Raw genomic sequence first — 18,435 nt, forward strand, 5'->3', positions numbered from 1 at the left:
CTTATTGCTCCAATATATGTGTGTGTCCATACATTTTAGCCTCTGTGTTCATGTGTGTTTAGTGTGTGTGTGTGTGTGATGCTAAACCATATCTCTGAGAGCTTATTTGACTGCATGGTTACCTATGGCAATTAAACCTATAAATCTAAGCTGTCAGTGCGTCGGCTCTACACCAAGGACACACACAAACCTTTTACACACACTCACCTAATATGTCTCGGGGTCTGCAAATAGGCTCTCCACCTCCTGAGTCATTTAGGGAAATACTTCATTAGATGGGATTTATGTCTCTGCGAAAATGCACACTTTAAATTCGACTCCTTGTCTTCCTCTGTTCTTTATTCTCCTCATTCCTCTCACACACTCTGAAGTCCATCAAGCTTCTTTTTTTTTTTTAACACAATTCCTCTTACTTTCTCAAGACACACGGCCTTCTTCTTCTTCCCTCTTGAATTCTAATGTGGGGCTATATTCAATGAATTAATCATGCATGGTGAAGCAGGCTAATAGTTGTTATGATGTAGAAATAAGAGTCCATTAGCATTAATAAGAAGACTAGCTCAGCTCTTATAATGTAATACATCAAGGCCACTCAAAGGCTAAAGTCTTATTTATAAAAGAATCTTGAGTGTAAAATCGGACAGATTTTATTCATTAAGAAATCTCGGTCCCATTGTAAAACTGTGCATAACAGTGTAAATACACCGAGTGTGTGTTTGCTTTCTCTTATTTAGTGAATAAAAAACACTCCATTATGCAGTATGAAAGCAAAGCTTGAATCTGGAAAGAGGACGAGTGCAAGTTTGTAGAAAGACAAAAACAAATAAATAAAAATAAGACCAGAGAACAGCAGGGCCACTGCTTTAAACAGATTTTAATCCATATTTTAGAGACATTAAATATTTAAAAACAATGGAACTGCATCACAACTTCTGATCAACACATAGAACAACTTCATTTATAAAAAGAACCATATAAAAGGCCAAAATATAGCACTGATAGAAACGGAAAAAACAGCTGAAGTTGTGCAACACATTTAAAAAGTACAATGCGATCCATGTTCGGACGGATGTGTTCTCAGATGTTTCGTAGAAATCTTTACAATGTTGTGTGTTTAGCCAGCGGATGTACACCAGAACCACAGACGGAGATCTGAACAGCTGAAATCAGAGGCATCGCGTCAATGCACAAAACCCAACGACCAACCAACAGTTTAAAAAGGTGCAGTGCAGCATTTTAACACCAATAAATGCCACGTGAAATCTGATTCAAGTGTCTAAAAGACGTGACAAAGTTCATGATTAAGGGGGGTTCTGTTTCTGAGAAGATCTGGCTTTAATGACCACTGATGGTGGGCGATGTGTTTTAGTTAATCTGCTACATTTTGAACCTTTTTAAAGACAAAAATCAGAGCTGTGGATTGAACTGACCTGGGCATACATTCTGCATCACCACTGAGACCAGCTGCAGGGACAGACGGACTGAAAACTTCTTGTTTTTTAGGGTTGGGCCTTTAATGAATCCCTGCGTGATTGTGTCGCAGTGTTGATACAATAATAGCTATTACAAAATAACTGCACACGAGACTGAAACCAACACCTCGGCAGAGGTTGACAAGCTTTCAAAGGGAATATTACCGTTACTACAAGTTTTTGTGTTTACTGTAAAATCGAGCTTTGATTAACTTGATGATTTATAGGTTTGACCTCCGTATGGCTGTTCTTTTATGTTTACAAGTACATTAACTTAATACGGCAGCTTTATATCATCTACAACACAAAGTGCTGATTAATGAAATGGCGTAACATTTTAGAAAATGTGCGTTTTCTTCCCACAAGTTAGATGTTGACGTGTTGGTACCGTTCTCATCATGTGCGTTAAGTGTGGAGCTTTGAGGCAATTAGAACCAGCTACGTTGCGTCTCGCTTGTTTAAACAGAAATTTGGAAAAAAACAACAACAAATTAATAGTTTTAGGTAGAGGTTTTGGATTAAACCTTCTTTAAATTTTCATGCTAAGCTAATAGCCTCGTGGTTCAAGGTCCGTACTTAATGGACAGACATGAGTGTGGTTTTGTTTTTCTTGTCTTGGGGAAAAAGCACATAAGCGTATGTCAAACTATTCCTGTAAGTGTATTGTACTGCACAATAAATAAACACAGATATAAAGTAATGTTGGTTGCCAAACTGCTACAGCTGAAGATGTGAATTCTCCCACAATATTAGTAGATCGCACTAAGGAGTAACTTGAAAGGGACTTATAATGGTATAACTACTCAGTAATTAAGCCTAAATTAGAAAATATGTTATTTTCTAGAACTGAGCTGTGCGGTAGTGAAAGCATATTAGTGTTTCCCTCTAGTGACAAATCCTTACTGGATAAACAGAGACTAAGTTCAAATAACGCTTTCAAACACTCGTTTTTAACATTGTGACTCCGACAATACAACTGAGGACAATCAAAGAGACAAAACCAAGATGAAAAAAAAAAACAGCTTTCTGGTAGATTACAGGAATTTAACAAGGAAAAAAAACTAACTTTTATTGTCCTTATAAATACTGCTAGTGCATTTACTGTATGAGGCAGTTTTGGCAATTTCCAAAGCAATCAAAGTGTATTTGTGATTTTCTGAAACGCAAACAAATATTAGAGACTACTGGAGAGATTATCACTGTATTATCGGCTTGTAACCATCTGCTGTGAAAAAAATAAATCAGTCTGCTTAGCTCTCTGTTGTAATCACCGCAGCAGCGACGTTGTTTCTGTCACTGCTGCTTTTGATAAACAAGTTGACAACTGTGATAATGAAACAGAAGCTAATGAGATATTTAATAAGATGTCAGCAGAATAAAAGGCCATGCTGAGGCAGTCTGTCTCTGAAACGTTTCAGAATATACAGACATACTGACATTGCATATAGTCAAACAAACTGTTGCATGAATTCAACATTTACCATCATGTGACATGTAGCATGACGGGATGAAAACCGACGCTTCCCATGATGTCACCAACGCAATGTTTTTGACATTTTACAGCATATTATTGTATAAGTATATTGTACCGCTGCATATAATCAAAATAAGGAGCATTGTGTGAAATTAACAATAACCATATAGTAACATCACTGTTTCACCATAAAACAAAACAACATCGAACATCACTGAGTTGGACTGAGCAACACTGTGGAACTATTGATGACTGCGGCCTAATGGAAACAGTTTGTGGGTTTTGTTTGTTGGCTGTCGTAGAAATTCATTGGCTCATTTGGACAATTTGGCTTTATGACCCTCAAATAATTAACAAAAAAACAAACAACAAAATAAAACTCTTAAAAAAAAAAAAAGGCATTTTTTTGTTAAAACCACCAACCAGGGAGTAAAGTTTGGGAACTGTTATCCACAATGTTCCCTGGTAAACATTTTCAGGCTTTCAGATAAAGAACCATGAGTCCATTTTAAAGGAACAGTTTGACATTTTGGAGAATATTCTTCTATTCACTTTCTTGCTGTTGAGCAGTTACCTCTCTCATGTCAGTGTGCTAGACTGTATATAATAGCACAAGCATTGGAAGTGGATAGCTTATAGAGGGACTGGGCAGTATGTTGTAACAAATTCTTGTCACAATACAACACTGTATGCATTGTACAAAACAAAAAATCCAATTAATCCAATTAATTCAATATAATATGCATCTTTAATCAAGCTAGATACAGATGTTATGACACATCAGTGAGCTTTAGAGGTGCAAGTTAGATGGCTAACTGTTTCCCCCTGTTTCCAGTCTTTATGCTAAGCTAAGCTCATATAAAAAAAGCATGAGAGTGGTTTCGAACTTCTTCTCTCGCTCTCCGAAAGAAGGCAAATAAGAATATTTCCTTAAATGTTGAACTTTCCCTGTTTATGTGACTTGATGCTCTTGGACGTTTATTACCTCCGTCGGACTGTTCGCTTTAGTGTTGTGCATTCGAAGCGGCTCTCTGTTTTTTAGGTGATGTAGGACATTCACACTGTAAATGACTAATGTGACAAGAAATACACTGACTGTTTCTTTTTTGTTTTTTTTTGTTTTTTCTTTTTCAAAATGGACACAAGTAGTTCTTGGTCTGAAGCTATCAGTTATTGCATGCGATGGTTTTTAAATTTTTCAGGCATTTCAGACAAACCCATACTTGCTCAAATCATCAAGAAAACAAACAAAAACAAAAAAAAACAAAAACAAAACAGCAACTGATGCAAATTTGACACGTTAAATCACACATTTTTCTTAAAGCCAAACCCTGGTGTCATCATAAACGCCAGTAAAAAGCTTGTGGAAACATTTGATTTTACGAAAAACAATCTCATATTTATACCAATATGGTATGGAAAATCATTTAGATTAATTCTTTGTTCTTAAATAAATAGAGCAATTCCCACTGGACACAAATAGAGGCACTTGAGTTTCTTTCTTTTTTTTTTTTTTTTTTTTTTTTTTTTGTCAAAGTGAAAATTAATTTTCACATCCGCATTGTCTGCCATACACATTCAGCGGTGGTCAAATGATCCAAAACTTAAAAACTCATGCTTGATGTGCTGGATTTACAGAGACCATGAAAAAAAAACAAAAAAAATCCAGATTTTAAGTCTTAAGAGCACACGTGAAAACAGAGGAGCCGTCGCATGGATCTTTTTGTTTTCATGTGCCAAAAAGGGTTAAAAATCAGATTATGTTTGGTGCTGTGTAAATGCAGCCATAGCCTGTGCGTTGACACACACTCACTCACACCCACACACATATATAGATACCCTATTTTCTTCATTCATTCACATTGAATCATTCACTAAACACAAATAAAAACAAAAAAAAACAAACACGGTTTTCAGGAGTCACAGTCTGTACATTATGGTACACAAACATCATTATTGTCCAGTCAGGTAATGATTTAAATAGACTTGACAATCAGCTGTACACGTATACACAGTAACAACACGACACCGACAAATGTTGGGAAACGACGACAAGATATCCAGCAGGTGATTTGATCTCATTAAGCGCTGCTGATACACAGATTTTTTTTCACATCACGGCAGAAAAGCCGATCTGAGATTCTGACCCTGTTTACTTGATCTGCACGTGGGCGGTGGTTTAATTAGAGTCAAATCAGACTGAATCTTGTAGTTTTTCCCCCCTGTAAATGACACCTTAGTGGGCGGGTTGCTATGGGAAATAGAGCTCGCCAAAACCCGTAACCAGTGAGAGGAGAACCAGAGAAATGCTTTTCTTTCTGGAGGAAGAAACCCTTCATTTGTAGGAGCAGTGATTTGAGTGCTTGTCCTGCTGGACTGCAACCGGGTCTTATAACTCTCAATCTAACGCGACACATTTTAACGTTAGGGTTATCCTGATTGGACTGTACTGAGAGTCTCCACATCTGATTTGGTATCAAACCTCAGTACCCTTTAGGACTAAAATGTGTCCATTGCAACAAGTATCACAAACTGTCAGGTACAAAAAGCTGGCATTACATTGCATCTGGTCAAATCAGTATAAAGAATGGACGGCGTATGCGTGATGTCCGCTTTGAAGCTCAAAATCTGTCGAGACTGACTTCTTGTTTACTTATTTCATGAGATAGTTCCTAATTTTAAATTTTGTCATTTTATTTTTAAAAATTTAGACAAAATCTTTGGATGACTGTTTGTGTTCAGACAACATTTAACTTCTACTACCTTGGTTTCACCAAATGAAAAGTGGAAACGGTTTGTAGAAAAGCACATTTAGATATATCGTTTTAGTATTTGGCACTAAAATTGAAGAATCACATTCTGATAATCCAGAATTAAGAGTCAAATCCAGATTTAGGAATGACAGACTCCGCCACTGACAACAATTTAATGGCTATGGCAGAATAGATAATATAAAATATTAACTTTAAAATTGTGATGAAATTCTTCAGGATTATAAAAATGTAAAATTCTCTCGTTGACCACAAAGTGTGACTAATTACTGAATGTTGTTAAATTACTGCACACAGCTGCAGAGGACTAACTTCAGCGTCTATCAATTCAGCTCTAGTGGTTGTAGCTGAGCCCCCTTTACCAGCGTGGTCCTTATCTAATGGATTGGACCGGTACTCCACTTGGATCAATATCAGCCAGAGGCTTTAATTCCCGTCCCAATCACAGGCACGTTTCTAGGCCACTGCTCGCGCAGATCCTCCTTCTCTACCTCCAGCCTCCTTAATCACTTCAGCCTCTCACATATCTTTTTGAAAATGATTCTGTCTTAGTAAAAATACCCTTTCCCTCCCCCCCCTCTCTGGTTCTTATTTCTATTCAGGACACATGGAGGTTTGTAACATCTATTGTTCCTTTAGGAATTTAAGCTACCTGCTCTGATCTACAGTTTCTCTAAAAAAAGCAGCATCAGCCACATTTTTTTTAATATGCTAATTTGTATTGTGTGATTCACAGTTAAAATTCCCCAAACTTAGTTACTGTTCAGTCCTAATTTCAGGTGAATTTCAGCCCAATTAATCCACCCAATCTATGCCGTTACATTACCGTGGGTGGTGTCGGGTCATTTGAAGGATCCCAGTGGGAACTGAAGCATCGTCCTGAGTCTCATCTCACTTGTTATCCCAGTTCTAGCTCCCAGGCCCATTTCTCTCTTTCTTTTTTTTTTTTCTTTTTAAATTTTGGCTTCGATCCAGTCCTTACAGCAGGTGAGCCTCTATGCGGAGCCAGTGCAGTCCCTGTCTGATGTATCGGACCAGCTCAGTCATGCTGCTCTGCTGACTCAACGGCTCCATCACCGAGTCCAGCTCCTGGAAGAATTCTGCAGGAGGATGAGCGAGACACACAAATTAAACACATGAACACAGTCTGGGTGTTGTTGTTTTTTTTTTCGGGTGGTGCTGTGTCAGGTCAGTCATACCTTTTGGTTTAATTATTGTATGTCTGCTTTGTGTTGAGCAAGAATCTAATTAAGGAAATTAAATAAAGGTATTTTTATTGTGAAAATCCAATCCTAACTTTAGAGGATTAGTGGCATCTAGCAGTGTAGCTGTGGATTGCAACCCCCTACACTCACCCTCATGAGAAAATACATACCCTATACAGAGCCGGTGTTTATTTTGTCCATGTCTTGGTTCAACCTTTAAATCTGGACACACTGGACCTGTAAACCTTTACCTTTATTCGGCATGCTAGTTAACTTGACATGGTGGCTGAGGATGGTGGTTTGGCTCTTGCTGCCAATCATAGCGACATACTAATTACCTTGACATGTTGTTAGCTGGTGATATTGTGGACAAACTTGCTACAGAGGGCTGTGTTAAATTTGTGTGTGTGTGTGTGTGTGTGTGGTTGTGGGACACACTGCTGAGCCTCGTCTGTGTTGTAACTCAATGAAACAGCAGTTACTGAGAGGTTGCCCACCTGATGACCCTGTAGACCTCCTTACACTCTTACACACACGTTATGTATGTTCTTTTGTTTGATAGGACAGGCCAAGGGACATCATTTAGTCTAGTTTAATAGACCCAGACACAGCGATGGTGGTGGGTCACTGACAGTCACTGTAGGTCCGCCTGAGCAGGTGCAAGAAGGTCAGGTTAGGACTGTAAAGGTGCATCAGTCTTACCGTTGCTATCAGTGGCCAGTCTGTCAGCCGTCTCCCAGTGTTCATAGCTCCGCAGGATGTTGTTGGTGATGTTCACATGACTGGCAGCCATGTGGTGAATCCGTTGGGGAATAGCCACACTTCCCGATGAGGCGGGGGCACCCCCAGATCCACCTCCTCCGCCGCCGCCGCTGGCCGGGGAAGGGCTAAGTGAGAGGGGAGATGGAGTCCCATTGACCCTGAAGAACAAATAGACGCAGTGAGTCTCAGTGACACCAAGAGAATTAAAATGAATTCAACAGGACTTATGTATGCTGGAAGGGAATATGAGTTAGTTGATACCAACCAAAGAGGAAAGTGTGCTTTAAAGTCTGTCAGCCAAGTGTTCAGTATTTTCCAAACAGACTCACTGGCACCAAAGATGTGTCTGCCAAATACTGTCTTCATTAGTTTTCTATTTTTAAAGGCCACACTCAATTTTGGAAGGAGGAAAAACATACAGTATCAGCCTCCGATGCTGAGAAATGAAGCCAGTGCGGAAATACTAAAAACTGCACAAACGTGCGCAAACGTCCACTTGAGGCTGGCTCCAGAATGAGTCAGTCTCCATAAGTCCCCATGTTCAAATGTCCAACTTCACAGCTGAAATAAACATGTTTACAGCCTGGTACAAAAAACAGTTTTGGTCACTATAGCTAATTTCCCCGCTCATGACAACTGTACTGAGGGTGAATTTATATTAAGGCTTAAAGTTATGCAGAATTAACAGCGTGGACGCTTTGATTGACAGGTGGGTGACGTTACAGATGGCTTATTAGAGCAGACGGTTTTAAAACATCCTATCACTGCCAAATAATTGGCAGAACCGATGATCCGGTCAATGTATAGCCTTGGGAAAACCAGATTATTATTTTTTATTAGATTAGTATATTAATTTTCATATATTTATATGTTTACTGTAAAAAGGGTGCCTGTTTCTGGCCTGCATCGACTCAATACCGCGTTTTATATTGTGTATTACGAGGCTGGAGTCGAAGTAGAAAAATCTACCTGACAGCAACAAAAAAGGGAACCCGTTCTTTTTAAGAGCACAGAACTTTATGCGAGCGTTGGTAAGAGATGTGCAGCTGATGGGGATAAATCATACTTATCCCTGTCAGGAAAATGCAACATGGAAAGGAAAAGACGTCATAGAAGGGGACAAGGGATGAAAAGCACTATATCTGTGAAAGGAGGCGACATGTTTCATAGACGTGGTATTAAAGCTGCATTTATTTAAAACACTGTCATGTGATCACCATTTCAAGTTATTATGGCGAATGTGTTCGTAAACATTTGCCTAATTACACGTCCAGCAGACATGGAGCAACATTAGTTTCTGACATTCACTGTCTAGTAACATCAGTCATGCTCGACATGCCTCACACAGCTGGGTGTGTGGCTCTGGCAGTGATGTAATGTCTGTGATGTGGCCTTGACCCTCGCTGACCCGACGACGTGCCTGATTCAGCGCTGCACACACACACACACACACACACACACGCCGCACACACACACCGCACACACCGAGCTCCAGTCCCGCTGTTGTACAGCGTCAGAGCTGTCCAAACTCATTAGCTTCACATCCACACAGCTCCTCCACCCCTCTCCTCCTCCATCTATCAACACTCCCTCTCAACCCGGCACTCGGCAGCCCCTCCAGTCGTCTCCTCCTCACATTTACAACAAATCAATCCTTTTATTTGCTTCCTGAGGGGTTTGTTTGAAGAAGTGGCTGTCAGCGTGGTATTTTGCAGCAAAGCTCCGGTGAATTATAAATTCTCAATTATCTATGTGGATGAAGGTGGCGGGGATGATGCTGCATGTCTGTGTGTGTGTGTGTGTGTGTGTGTGTGTGTGTGTGTGTGTGCGTGTGTGTGTGTGTATACTCACTTCCCATTGGTCCTCCAGGGAGAGGGTGCTTGGTGTGAACTCTTGGCCGAATTCTGGGTCAGAAAACGAGAAATTTACAGTAAAATAACAGGAAAGAAGGTAACATAATCTATCTAGCAGCACCTCTAAAGCTCAACAATTAATTTCATCCAATTACAAGTTGTGATTTTTACACAGATGCAGTTGTTTCACCTTTTGATACTTTTAAACAGCATACTAATTACTAACTTTATATTTAACAGACAGATGGGGGAGTAGTATGAATCTTCTCTTCTAACTCTCAGCAATAAAGTGAGTAAAGATATTTCACAAACTCTCTTCCTATTTATCGGTTCAACAAGGTCAGCGCACATTAATAAACATCAAAAACGAGGCATGGAATCTCAACTAACATGATTAATTTAGAAGTCATAACCTTCAAATAACTTATTTAATAATACAGAAACAGAGTGATTCATATCTGTTGATGAATACTTTTTTATTTAATCACTGATATGAGAGAGCTCTGACAAATGAGTCAGCTCAGTGGTTAAAATTTTAATGTGAATATAACATGAGCCGAACCCCACCGAGCCACCGATTTGCTCCATACATTACGTGTAATTTCCGAATGTTAAATCGTGCAACGTTACTCAGAGACAAGCACTTAAAATCCACATTAATGTGTCATGTTGAGAAGTATTTTACAGACTTTTCATTTAGAAAATGAACTGCTGCGACTGATCTCACTTATTTTTCTTTCTTTCTGTCAACATGTACTGTATGTTCACAGCCTGCGCACACGTACTCCAGTCGGTCCCTTTGCAGAAATCCAATCCCATCAATGCAAATGCAGCACTGTGATAATGACATCCTCAGCAATTAATTAAACTAAACATAATTAATCAAAACAAGCACATTAAACCCTAACAATCCACTGCGATGATTGATGGAGATAATTAATACATTAATATCAAAGAGAAAGAATGGATTTTAATAACGCCATGCAAAATTAATGCACAGGCACCATGAGAATGAATATGAAATGCATTTGAGGGACTGTAATTAGCTTTTCATGTTTTTCAACCACTGAGGGAGAAAATGAGAGAGAGGGCAAGGAAATAAAATCCATGTCCGAGTATGTGTGTGTGTGTGTGTGTGTGTGTGTGCATGTGTGTGTGTATTACCTTGAAGTACTCCATGAGCGACCGCGAGTACTTGACAGCGTGGTCTTTCTTCAGATGGAACATCCTCAGATACAGCAGAGACAGACAGCGGTTACTATGGAAACAAAAGCATAAGAAGGCAGATGAAACCTCTGTACAAAATTCCCTTTAAAGCTCCATCCCTCAATATTATTTTCACATCATAGGTTATATGCACAAAATGCACCCGAGACTTCAGGAAACAGTGAAGTAAGGACTGTAAGAAAGTTCACGCAGAAAAAAAAAAACACCTTAAAATAGTTTTGGATCGCTGCAAGAGGAAAAACGTCACAGGAAGATTGAATGGGTCTCATGCTGGAACAACTCGTACGAACTCGAGCATTTACCAATTTTCTTAGTCAGATCTGTGGCACAGGTACAGATTGTCTCCACAGGGGGAAAAACACTTCCGACACATTTGACTTTGGGAATTATAGCGCCTTTATCTGAATGAACATGGAGTTACTCACTCCAACTGCTGCCTCACAGCATTCATGCAGGTCAATGTGACCCGTGTCGGCGTCAGGATGTGGCACTCAGTGGTGCATTATCTCCTTCTACAAACCTATAATACGGCTGTCAGAGACCCCTTGACCGATCGGCTGAACCATTTGCTGTTTTGTCACAGTGCGGTGCTGCTCTGATGACTTAAATTGTTTCAGGTCGCGTCGTACATTTGTTCTCTTCTTGCTTTCTGATTTCAGGCAGCTAACTCTTGGGTTGTTTGTGGGTGTTGATTATTCCAACGAACATGCAGCTATGCCACTAAGCGGGTCATTTAGGACAATCCTTGAGCAGTTAGGAAGGTTCTTATGAATGCATCTTGCAACACTCAAGTGAGAGTAGGGCAGGATTTTAAAAAAAATCCATGGACCGACAGGACAATCCACGCATTGGGGCGAACAGGGGTGATACACAGCCAAGAGTGAAGCGGCTGGGATAAAAGTCAGCACCTTCTGGAAAATGATGGAATGCTCCCTCTGGGTTGGGAGCAAAGGAGTTCAAGTATCTCGGGGTCTTGTTCACGAGTGATGGGAAAATGAGATGGATCGGCAGGTTGGTGCACCGTTGCGGACGTTGTACCAGACCGTCATGGGGAAGAGGGAGCTGATTCAGAAGGCAAAGCCCTCAACTTTCCAGTCCATCGACGTTCCAACCTTCACCTTTGGTCATGAGGTTTGAGTATTGGCCGAAAGAATGAGATTGCGGATACAAGCGGCTCAGGAGGTGTTGAGACACCAAGGCAGACCCAGAACCTGCTGGAGGGACTACATAGCCCATATGGCCTGCTAACACCTCAGGATCCTCCAAGAGGAGCTGGAATGTGTTGCTGGGGAGAGCGACGTCTGGAGCACCCTGCTAAACGGATACATGGAAGAAAATGGATGGATGGGTGCAAATACTTGTTTTTAATCTGTCTGGTCAAAATGCGTGAGTATTTCTAAGATCGATAGACATGATTCTGTACCCACACACACACAAACAAAGAGAGAATCATACCATAACACCGCTAGCTTCTTCTCAGCGACGGTGGCTGAATGGCTGGTGAAGTTCTTCAACCTCATGGCATACCTTCAGGGGAGAGACGCTCATTACTCATCTGCTGACATTTTCCAGTGATTTATGGCCGTGAAATAAAAAACACACTTTATTCTTCTCGCGATGGTGAATACATGTATACTCAATGCTCACTTTAATTAGAAAATCAAGGTTAAAATCACTCAAGGAGCTGCTCTATGAACATAAAGAATATAAAACAGCTGCACGTCAGCTGGTGATTAATTCCTTCAGCTCGCTGACAGCCAGCGACGGCCCTGCTGAAGTGCCCTGAGGCAAGTCAAGCTTACAGGTCAGCTGTATCTCACCTCGCGGAAGGATGCATTCCTCCTTTAGTTATTGATTAGATATTTAAAGAAATGCTATAGGGGTCAGCTGTTGCCTGCTGCCCTCAGTGACCCGTCTGATTGCTTAGCGAGGTGGTTAATCAAAACGAAGTCAGCAGTGACAGGTGAATCAGGAGAGCGGAGTTATACGTTTATACTTTATCGATCTCTCTGGAAACCCTTGTACTTTTCTCCTGCTCCCTCCTCAGGGAGGTCAAAGGCCACATTCACAGATCAGCAGTCCTGCAGCTGGCGACGGTTCACCGTCTTGCTCAAGGACACTTCAGCAGGATGGATGAGCGCAGACAGGCAGAGCTTGAACCTTCAGTCCTTCAGTTAAAAAGGCTCTCTACCACTACAGCAACCTGCTGTCACAACCCTGCCTGCTCCCCTCGTAGCAGTCATTTGTTCCACTCAGTTTGCTCTCTTAAAGTTGCACTTTAGCTGAGAGAGGCTGAAAAATAGCAGAGATCCTGTAATGCAACACTGCGCTCATTAGCAACCCTTGCAGGTCTGTGTGAAGCTTCAGACAAAAAAATATAATGTTGGAGAGTCTGGACATTTCTGATGCAGCTCTGGCTTCATGCTAATTAGGTTTTAGCTCTTGTTCAAAAGCTCAACTTCTGATTAGTCATTTTCTGTGGTCAGAGAGGACCATGCAGTATGCAATACAGAATATTTAAGATAACTGGCAAGGTTTATAAGAGATGTATTTTTTTTACATGTGAATCTGGGGTGATATTTTTGATTATGGTGGTTTTGAATATGGGGAAATCGGAGACATCATTCTGAGACGTATTAATGATGACTGCAAAATAAATTCAAAGCACCTTCAGTATTTATTTAACCCTAACACCTGTCTGTAATCGACAGTTATATAATTTACCTGCTTGTGCAGGTCGGTGTATGTTTGTTCTTGTGGAATGCATGTCCACCATTTTCAGCGGAAGGACGGGACTTTTGTCTATCGAGCACACACACACACACACACACACACACACGGTCCTAGCAATGTTTCAAAAGAGTTTTCCAGTGTCCCTGAATCTAAATAAACCAACAAGGACATCGGCAGCCACAGATATCTGAGCTCAGTCCAGCAAGATTCAGCATCCCATTAGCAAGAGTCTACAAACCACAGAAGGTAGCGTTATTATGAATCACTGCTGCATACGTGCAATTTTATTCTATATTTCATTAGAAAGTAGGGATACCTATCAACTCTTTATCGGGAAGTTTCACACCTGACTTCAGTTCAGTGTAGCTGCTGTTCAACTTTACTTTCTGTTTTGCTGCTGTGTGAAACATTCGGACTACAGTATTGTCAATAGATGTTAAATAAACATTTAGTCTTTCTCTCGGCACTCACACAAACTTTGATGGCCTCAAAGTGTACCAATTAAACTAAGAATGAGACACAGTGCTGTGAAGGAACTTCTAAAATGAAGTGTTTACCAAAATCCTGTGTCTTCATTTCGTTTGATAATGTCACTTCACCCACACAGTACCTGATAAGCTCAACGGTCTCGGAGTACATGGTGTATGGTGATTTGGCCTCAAGCGGATCTCGCTCCATGGCATTTCCACACTCTATGAAGGAGAGGGCGCCGTCTGCGTAGTTCACCGCTTTGCCAAATTTGTCCATCTAACAGACGGAGACGAGGGAGAAAGAAAAACACAGACAGACAAATGAGAGACGGAGAAAAAAAGGAACGAACGTGGCAGTGAAAAGAAACAAGGGTAGATGAAGAGAGCGCGAGAGAGACGACATGAATAAGACAGTGACAGAATAAGCAGCACAGTCTCTTTGAATAATCTCCTACTAAGATGCAAATCCACAGATAAATCCGAAGAGACAATGCATAAACATAAGATAAATAGCAAGTTAAATAAATCTCATTTCATTGTTCGGGGTGGGGGTGGGATCAGATAATTCTTTTGATATTGTATAATCTTACAGACATAATCAGTCCTCAAATTCGGTGTTCCCTTGGAGACAAATGGTGCAATAAATAACACAAATTACACAGTACAAGTCCTTGATATGAAATAGATTTTCATTCTTCTGTGATTGCTTTGCACACACATGAGCAATGTCACACGTCTGAACAAGAACACACATAATTACAGTCTAGACAGTAGATGCGTGTGTTTGTGTGCTGTGTGTTTCTGACTGGCTGCCTTCTTTTTGCCTCTTGTAACACTCGATGTGTGTGTGTGTGTGTGTGTGTGTGTGTGTCTCTTTCAGCGATTACACAAAGAGTTATAAAAGACAACATCTTACCAAAGCGTCGGCCTTGTGCTTCAGTCTCTTGGCCTCCTGCATGTAGTAGTCTGCACTGTGGACTCTAGAAAACAGCACAGTGAAGGATGAGCATAAACAGTGTGTTCGCAGAGACACGTCGTTTAACAAAAAGTTCGGGAAAAAAAAGGAAAAAAAAGAGAGACGCCTGTTTGTGATTTGCATAATCACCGGCTACAAGTAACTCGCAGTGAGTTATATACATTAGCCTACTTTGGTATACATACCTCAGGCTCCATGTAACCTTAGTATAACAACAAAACATGTTGTTTCATGAATAATGCACCAACCCTTTGGGGCAAATAAGTAACAAGATGTATCATCTTCCCAGGTTTCAGAGTTGCAGATATTTTCCTCAACCTACAACTGTGAGTGCTTTAAAACATCCAATATACAGCGTCAAGAGGCATCATCCCTCAAATTAGATGACTTGTTTCAAAATAAGAGGTCATCGTGGCTTCCTCGTTTACATGACCCAACACAGGACCCGAGTCAGGACCAAGTAATATTCAGCTGGAGTCGACTGCATTTCCCTTGAGTCCCTTTAGGATTGGATGTTTTGGACTCATTACTCTAAATATAAATTAGTGGTAGTAGGAGACTCGTACAAGTATTGAGGAGTGTGTAAGATTTAGTGGCATCTAGTGGTGTAGCTGCTGATTGCAACCCTGTCGCCTCACCCTCTCCTTTCCAGAATGAAGGAGAAACTAGAGTTGCTGCAAAATTTGTAAAATATGAAAGGCCAAACAGAAGTTTGTCTGTTCTGGGCTACTGCAGAAATATGTCAGTTCAACATGGTAGGCTCGATATAATAGGCTCATTCTAAGGTAACAAAAACACAATTATTCTTATTTTCCAGTGATTGTGCACTAATGAAAACAAAGTTATGAATATTATATTCCATTTCTGCGATATTCTGTAAATAAAGCCCCCTTAAACCTTTAAGTGTTTCTATTAGAAAAGTGGTGCACCATAAAACAATTTCACTTTGTGCCACAGAGCAATCCATCTGTCAAATTCAGCCTGGCGGGCCTTAATGTGAACTCCAGTGTTTACTGTAATTATACTTGAATGGAAAGAACTCTCCCCGCTCTGCTTTACATGGATGCTTTTACTTGTCTGGACAGAGAGAGTCAATAATATGAAGAAACAAGACGCATCACATCTTCTACAGGACAAGCTTCAGTGTAAAGGGGAAACACAAGCTGTCTCCTGCTAGATGAAGCTGATGTGTCAATATTAATCTGGTGTTGACATGTTGGTGTGTGTGTGTTGGTGCGCACTCTATTTCTACATACGTGTCGCTAAACGACAGCCTTGGCCTGCGAGGTTCGGCGGGTTCCGTCACCGGTTCGGACCACACCTCCGAGTCGGACTGTCCGTTGGCATGGTAACCGTCTCCACTGGGCTTCTCGCCGTGGGGATCCATTTCCTGTAAGCATTAAATTTATGGTTATAACCGTCTTATTTAGTGTTACTATGTGTGCCACTTAAAGTTTATTGTTGGCTGCTCGTTCACAGTGACGGATCCACTTTGTTGGCTGAATTCACTGTTATGAGTAGAAATGAAAGAATGAGGCAGATCATGAACAGTTTATTTAAATGCATTAATGTAATTGTATAAACACCTACAGTACTTTTGCATTTCTTTATTGAATGTATGTCTTTATGCTGTTTTAGTGACTTTTAGTGGCTCAAGACAAATTACAGGTAAGGAAACACGACTCCCATCAGTGGAGATGTGTGTCATGCTGTTGATTTCATATCTTTTAAAACTGGCATGCCAATTAACTCTGGTTATTTTTGGAACAGGTGTCAGGCGGCCAACTCAATTTTCAAGAAGATGATGCCACTGGCTTTCTATCGTTGGAGTGTACCACCAAAAGTGTGGACGATGGGAGTGCTGCAGAATATATAGCCGATCACTTACGCTGCCATTTCTCACATGTGACGAGGCCTTGCCTTCGCCTCTCCTGTGTCTGTGTGAGGAAGAGGATGCGGAGGTGGTCGAAGAGGTGGAGCAGGGCAGCATCCCGGTGGCGCTGCCGCCCTCCTGGCTGAGAGAGGAACTGCTGTCGCAGGTTCGTTTACGAGGGGGATCGTCAGAGAGGGGGGACAGGAGGGGCGGGAGCAGCTTCTCGTCCCGCCGTCGAGACTGCTTCCTGTTTAGAGAGCTGCTGAACACACACACACACACACACACACACACAAATGACGAATCAGTGTAATTATTCATTTATTTATCATAACTGAATATTATCTTTTCACTGCACGGGCTATATAAGCTCTAATTAGTTAGCTCACTTGCACCTATTGCCTCTTCTGTGGTCCAATTAACACCTTCCATTGCTAAAGTGGCATGTTAAGATGAGAGAGATGAAGAGGTACCATAGTTCACAGTCGCTGTATGCCAGGTTCTATGTATGCACCAGTATAAATTAGTCAATTTTAAATCCATGTTTGGCTTGTTGAAACTTCAGCAACAAACGATAAACCAACAAATATAACATTTTATTATTCCCTTTATGGTGTTACCCCATGCCTGATGCAATCAACCTGCGATCAATGATGAAAAAATACTTCTACAAACAGACTTCTACAGTCTACTAGATCTACTCTCTGTACTCCTGTCAAACTCATTTCACTCTGTAAGTATTGAGCAAATGTAGAACATGTTTCATGATGAAAACAAATTGAATGTTCAGTACCAAAGGCAACAATCTGTGTGAAACAGTGGCTGATCATACCTGTGTTTTTATTTTTTATTTTTTTATTGTAATGTAAAAATCATGCTTTGCTTTGGATGTCTGGAAGAAAACTCATCATAAAGTATAATTTCAGCATCTTTTCCCTCCTGATGCTGTTTCTCATGGGTCTCGTGGGCCTCATCCATTTTCAAGCCATCCCACCCTCAGCACCTCTGTGCTAAACTGTCTATTTACCCTCCAAACAAACCATAACTCCACCTAGCCCCCCCTTGAACTGCTATTGGACTTTCTCATGGACTTACTCTCTGGACTATAACTCACTAAGACCCTCCTATAAGACTGTATTTCTATTATTTTTACTACTTTATCTTCTATGTTTCTATCTATGACTCCTTCTATACCTCTAAGTATCTAAAGACGAAGATCTCTCTTTGAATTTTTAAACTCAAAAATGAATTTGAACGACTCAAAGACCGAGCATGTAAATCCAACCTCTCTCAGCTCAGCTTACAGTGTCAAACTATCTGGCTGCAGCTTCATTTGCAATTGCTGAATAATATTTTCCTTCTAAAATTGCTGTAATTTTGCCTTCCCATCAACGATTATTCCCTCAGCTGCCTTATTGTACCTCTTGTGACTCATATTGTTTGCAACACAACACATAATATTTTTTATGTTTTTCCTCTGCCTGGAAACTCTGGGGGTTTGATGCAGCGAGAAAACTTGCTGAGCTCGCAGAACATCGCCCCGAGCCCCGACATTAGTGATAGTACACAAAACCAGGGAGACAAAGACTAATTAGTTGCCGCCATGCGTGTGTCTGCAT

The 18,435-nt window shown here is 40.7% G+C and overlaps 1 protein-coding gene across 2 annotated transcripts in view; it reads right to left on the reverse strand.

Annotated features, from left to right (window-relative positions):
* Nucleotides 1–4,464: 4,464 nt before the first annotated feature.
* aff2 (AF4/FMR2 family, member 2) overlaps nucleotides 4,465–18,435 on the reverse strand; it is a 141,464-nt gene continuing 127,493 nt past the window's right edge. Inside the window, exons 18-26 of one of the 2 annotated variants that reach the window (XM_027280910.1) lie at nucleotides 16,832–17,075; nucleotides 16,200–16,333; nucleotides 14,884–14,947; nucleotides 14,108–14,244; nucleotides 12,220–12,291; nucleotides 10,702–10,795; nucleotides 9,536–9,588; nucleotides 7,625–7,842; nucleotides 4,465–6,817 (exon numbers count right to left, since the gene is read on the reverse strand). In XM_027280910.1, coding sequence (XP_027136711.1) covers nucleotides 6,696–6,817; nucleotides 7,625–7,842; nucleotides 9,536–9,588; nucleotides 10,702–10,795; nucleotides 12,220–12,291; nucleotides 14,108–14,244; nucleotides 14,884–14,947; nucleotides 16,200–16,333; nucleotides 16,832–17,075 — 1,138 coding nt within the window. In that variant the 3' untranslated portion in view covers nucleotides 4,465–6,695. Of the gene's footprint in view, nucleotides 6,818–7,624; nucleotides 7,843–9,535; nucleotides 9,589–10,701; nucleotides 10,796–12,219; nucleotides 12,292–14,107; nucleotides 14,245–14,883; nucleotides 14,948–16,199; nucleotides 16,334–16,831; nucleotides 17,079–18,435 lie in introns of both variants that reach the window. The other variant, XM_027280906.1, reaches the window with a different exon arrangement.

The sequence above is a fragment of the Larimichthys crocea genome, chromosome I (assembly GCF_000972845.2).
Source record: "Larimichthys crocea isolate SSNF chromosome I, L_crocea_2.0, whole genome shotgun sequence".
Lineage (NCBI taxonomy): Eukaryota > Metazoa > Chordata > Actinopteri > Sciaenidae > Larimichthys > Larimichthys crocea.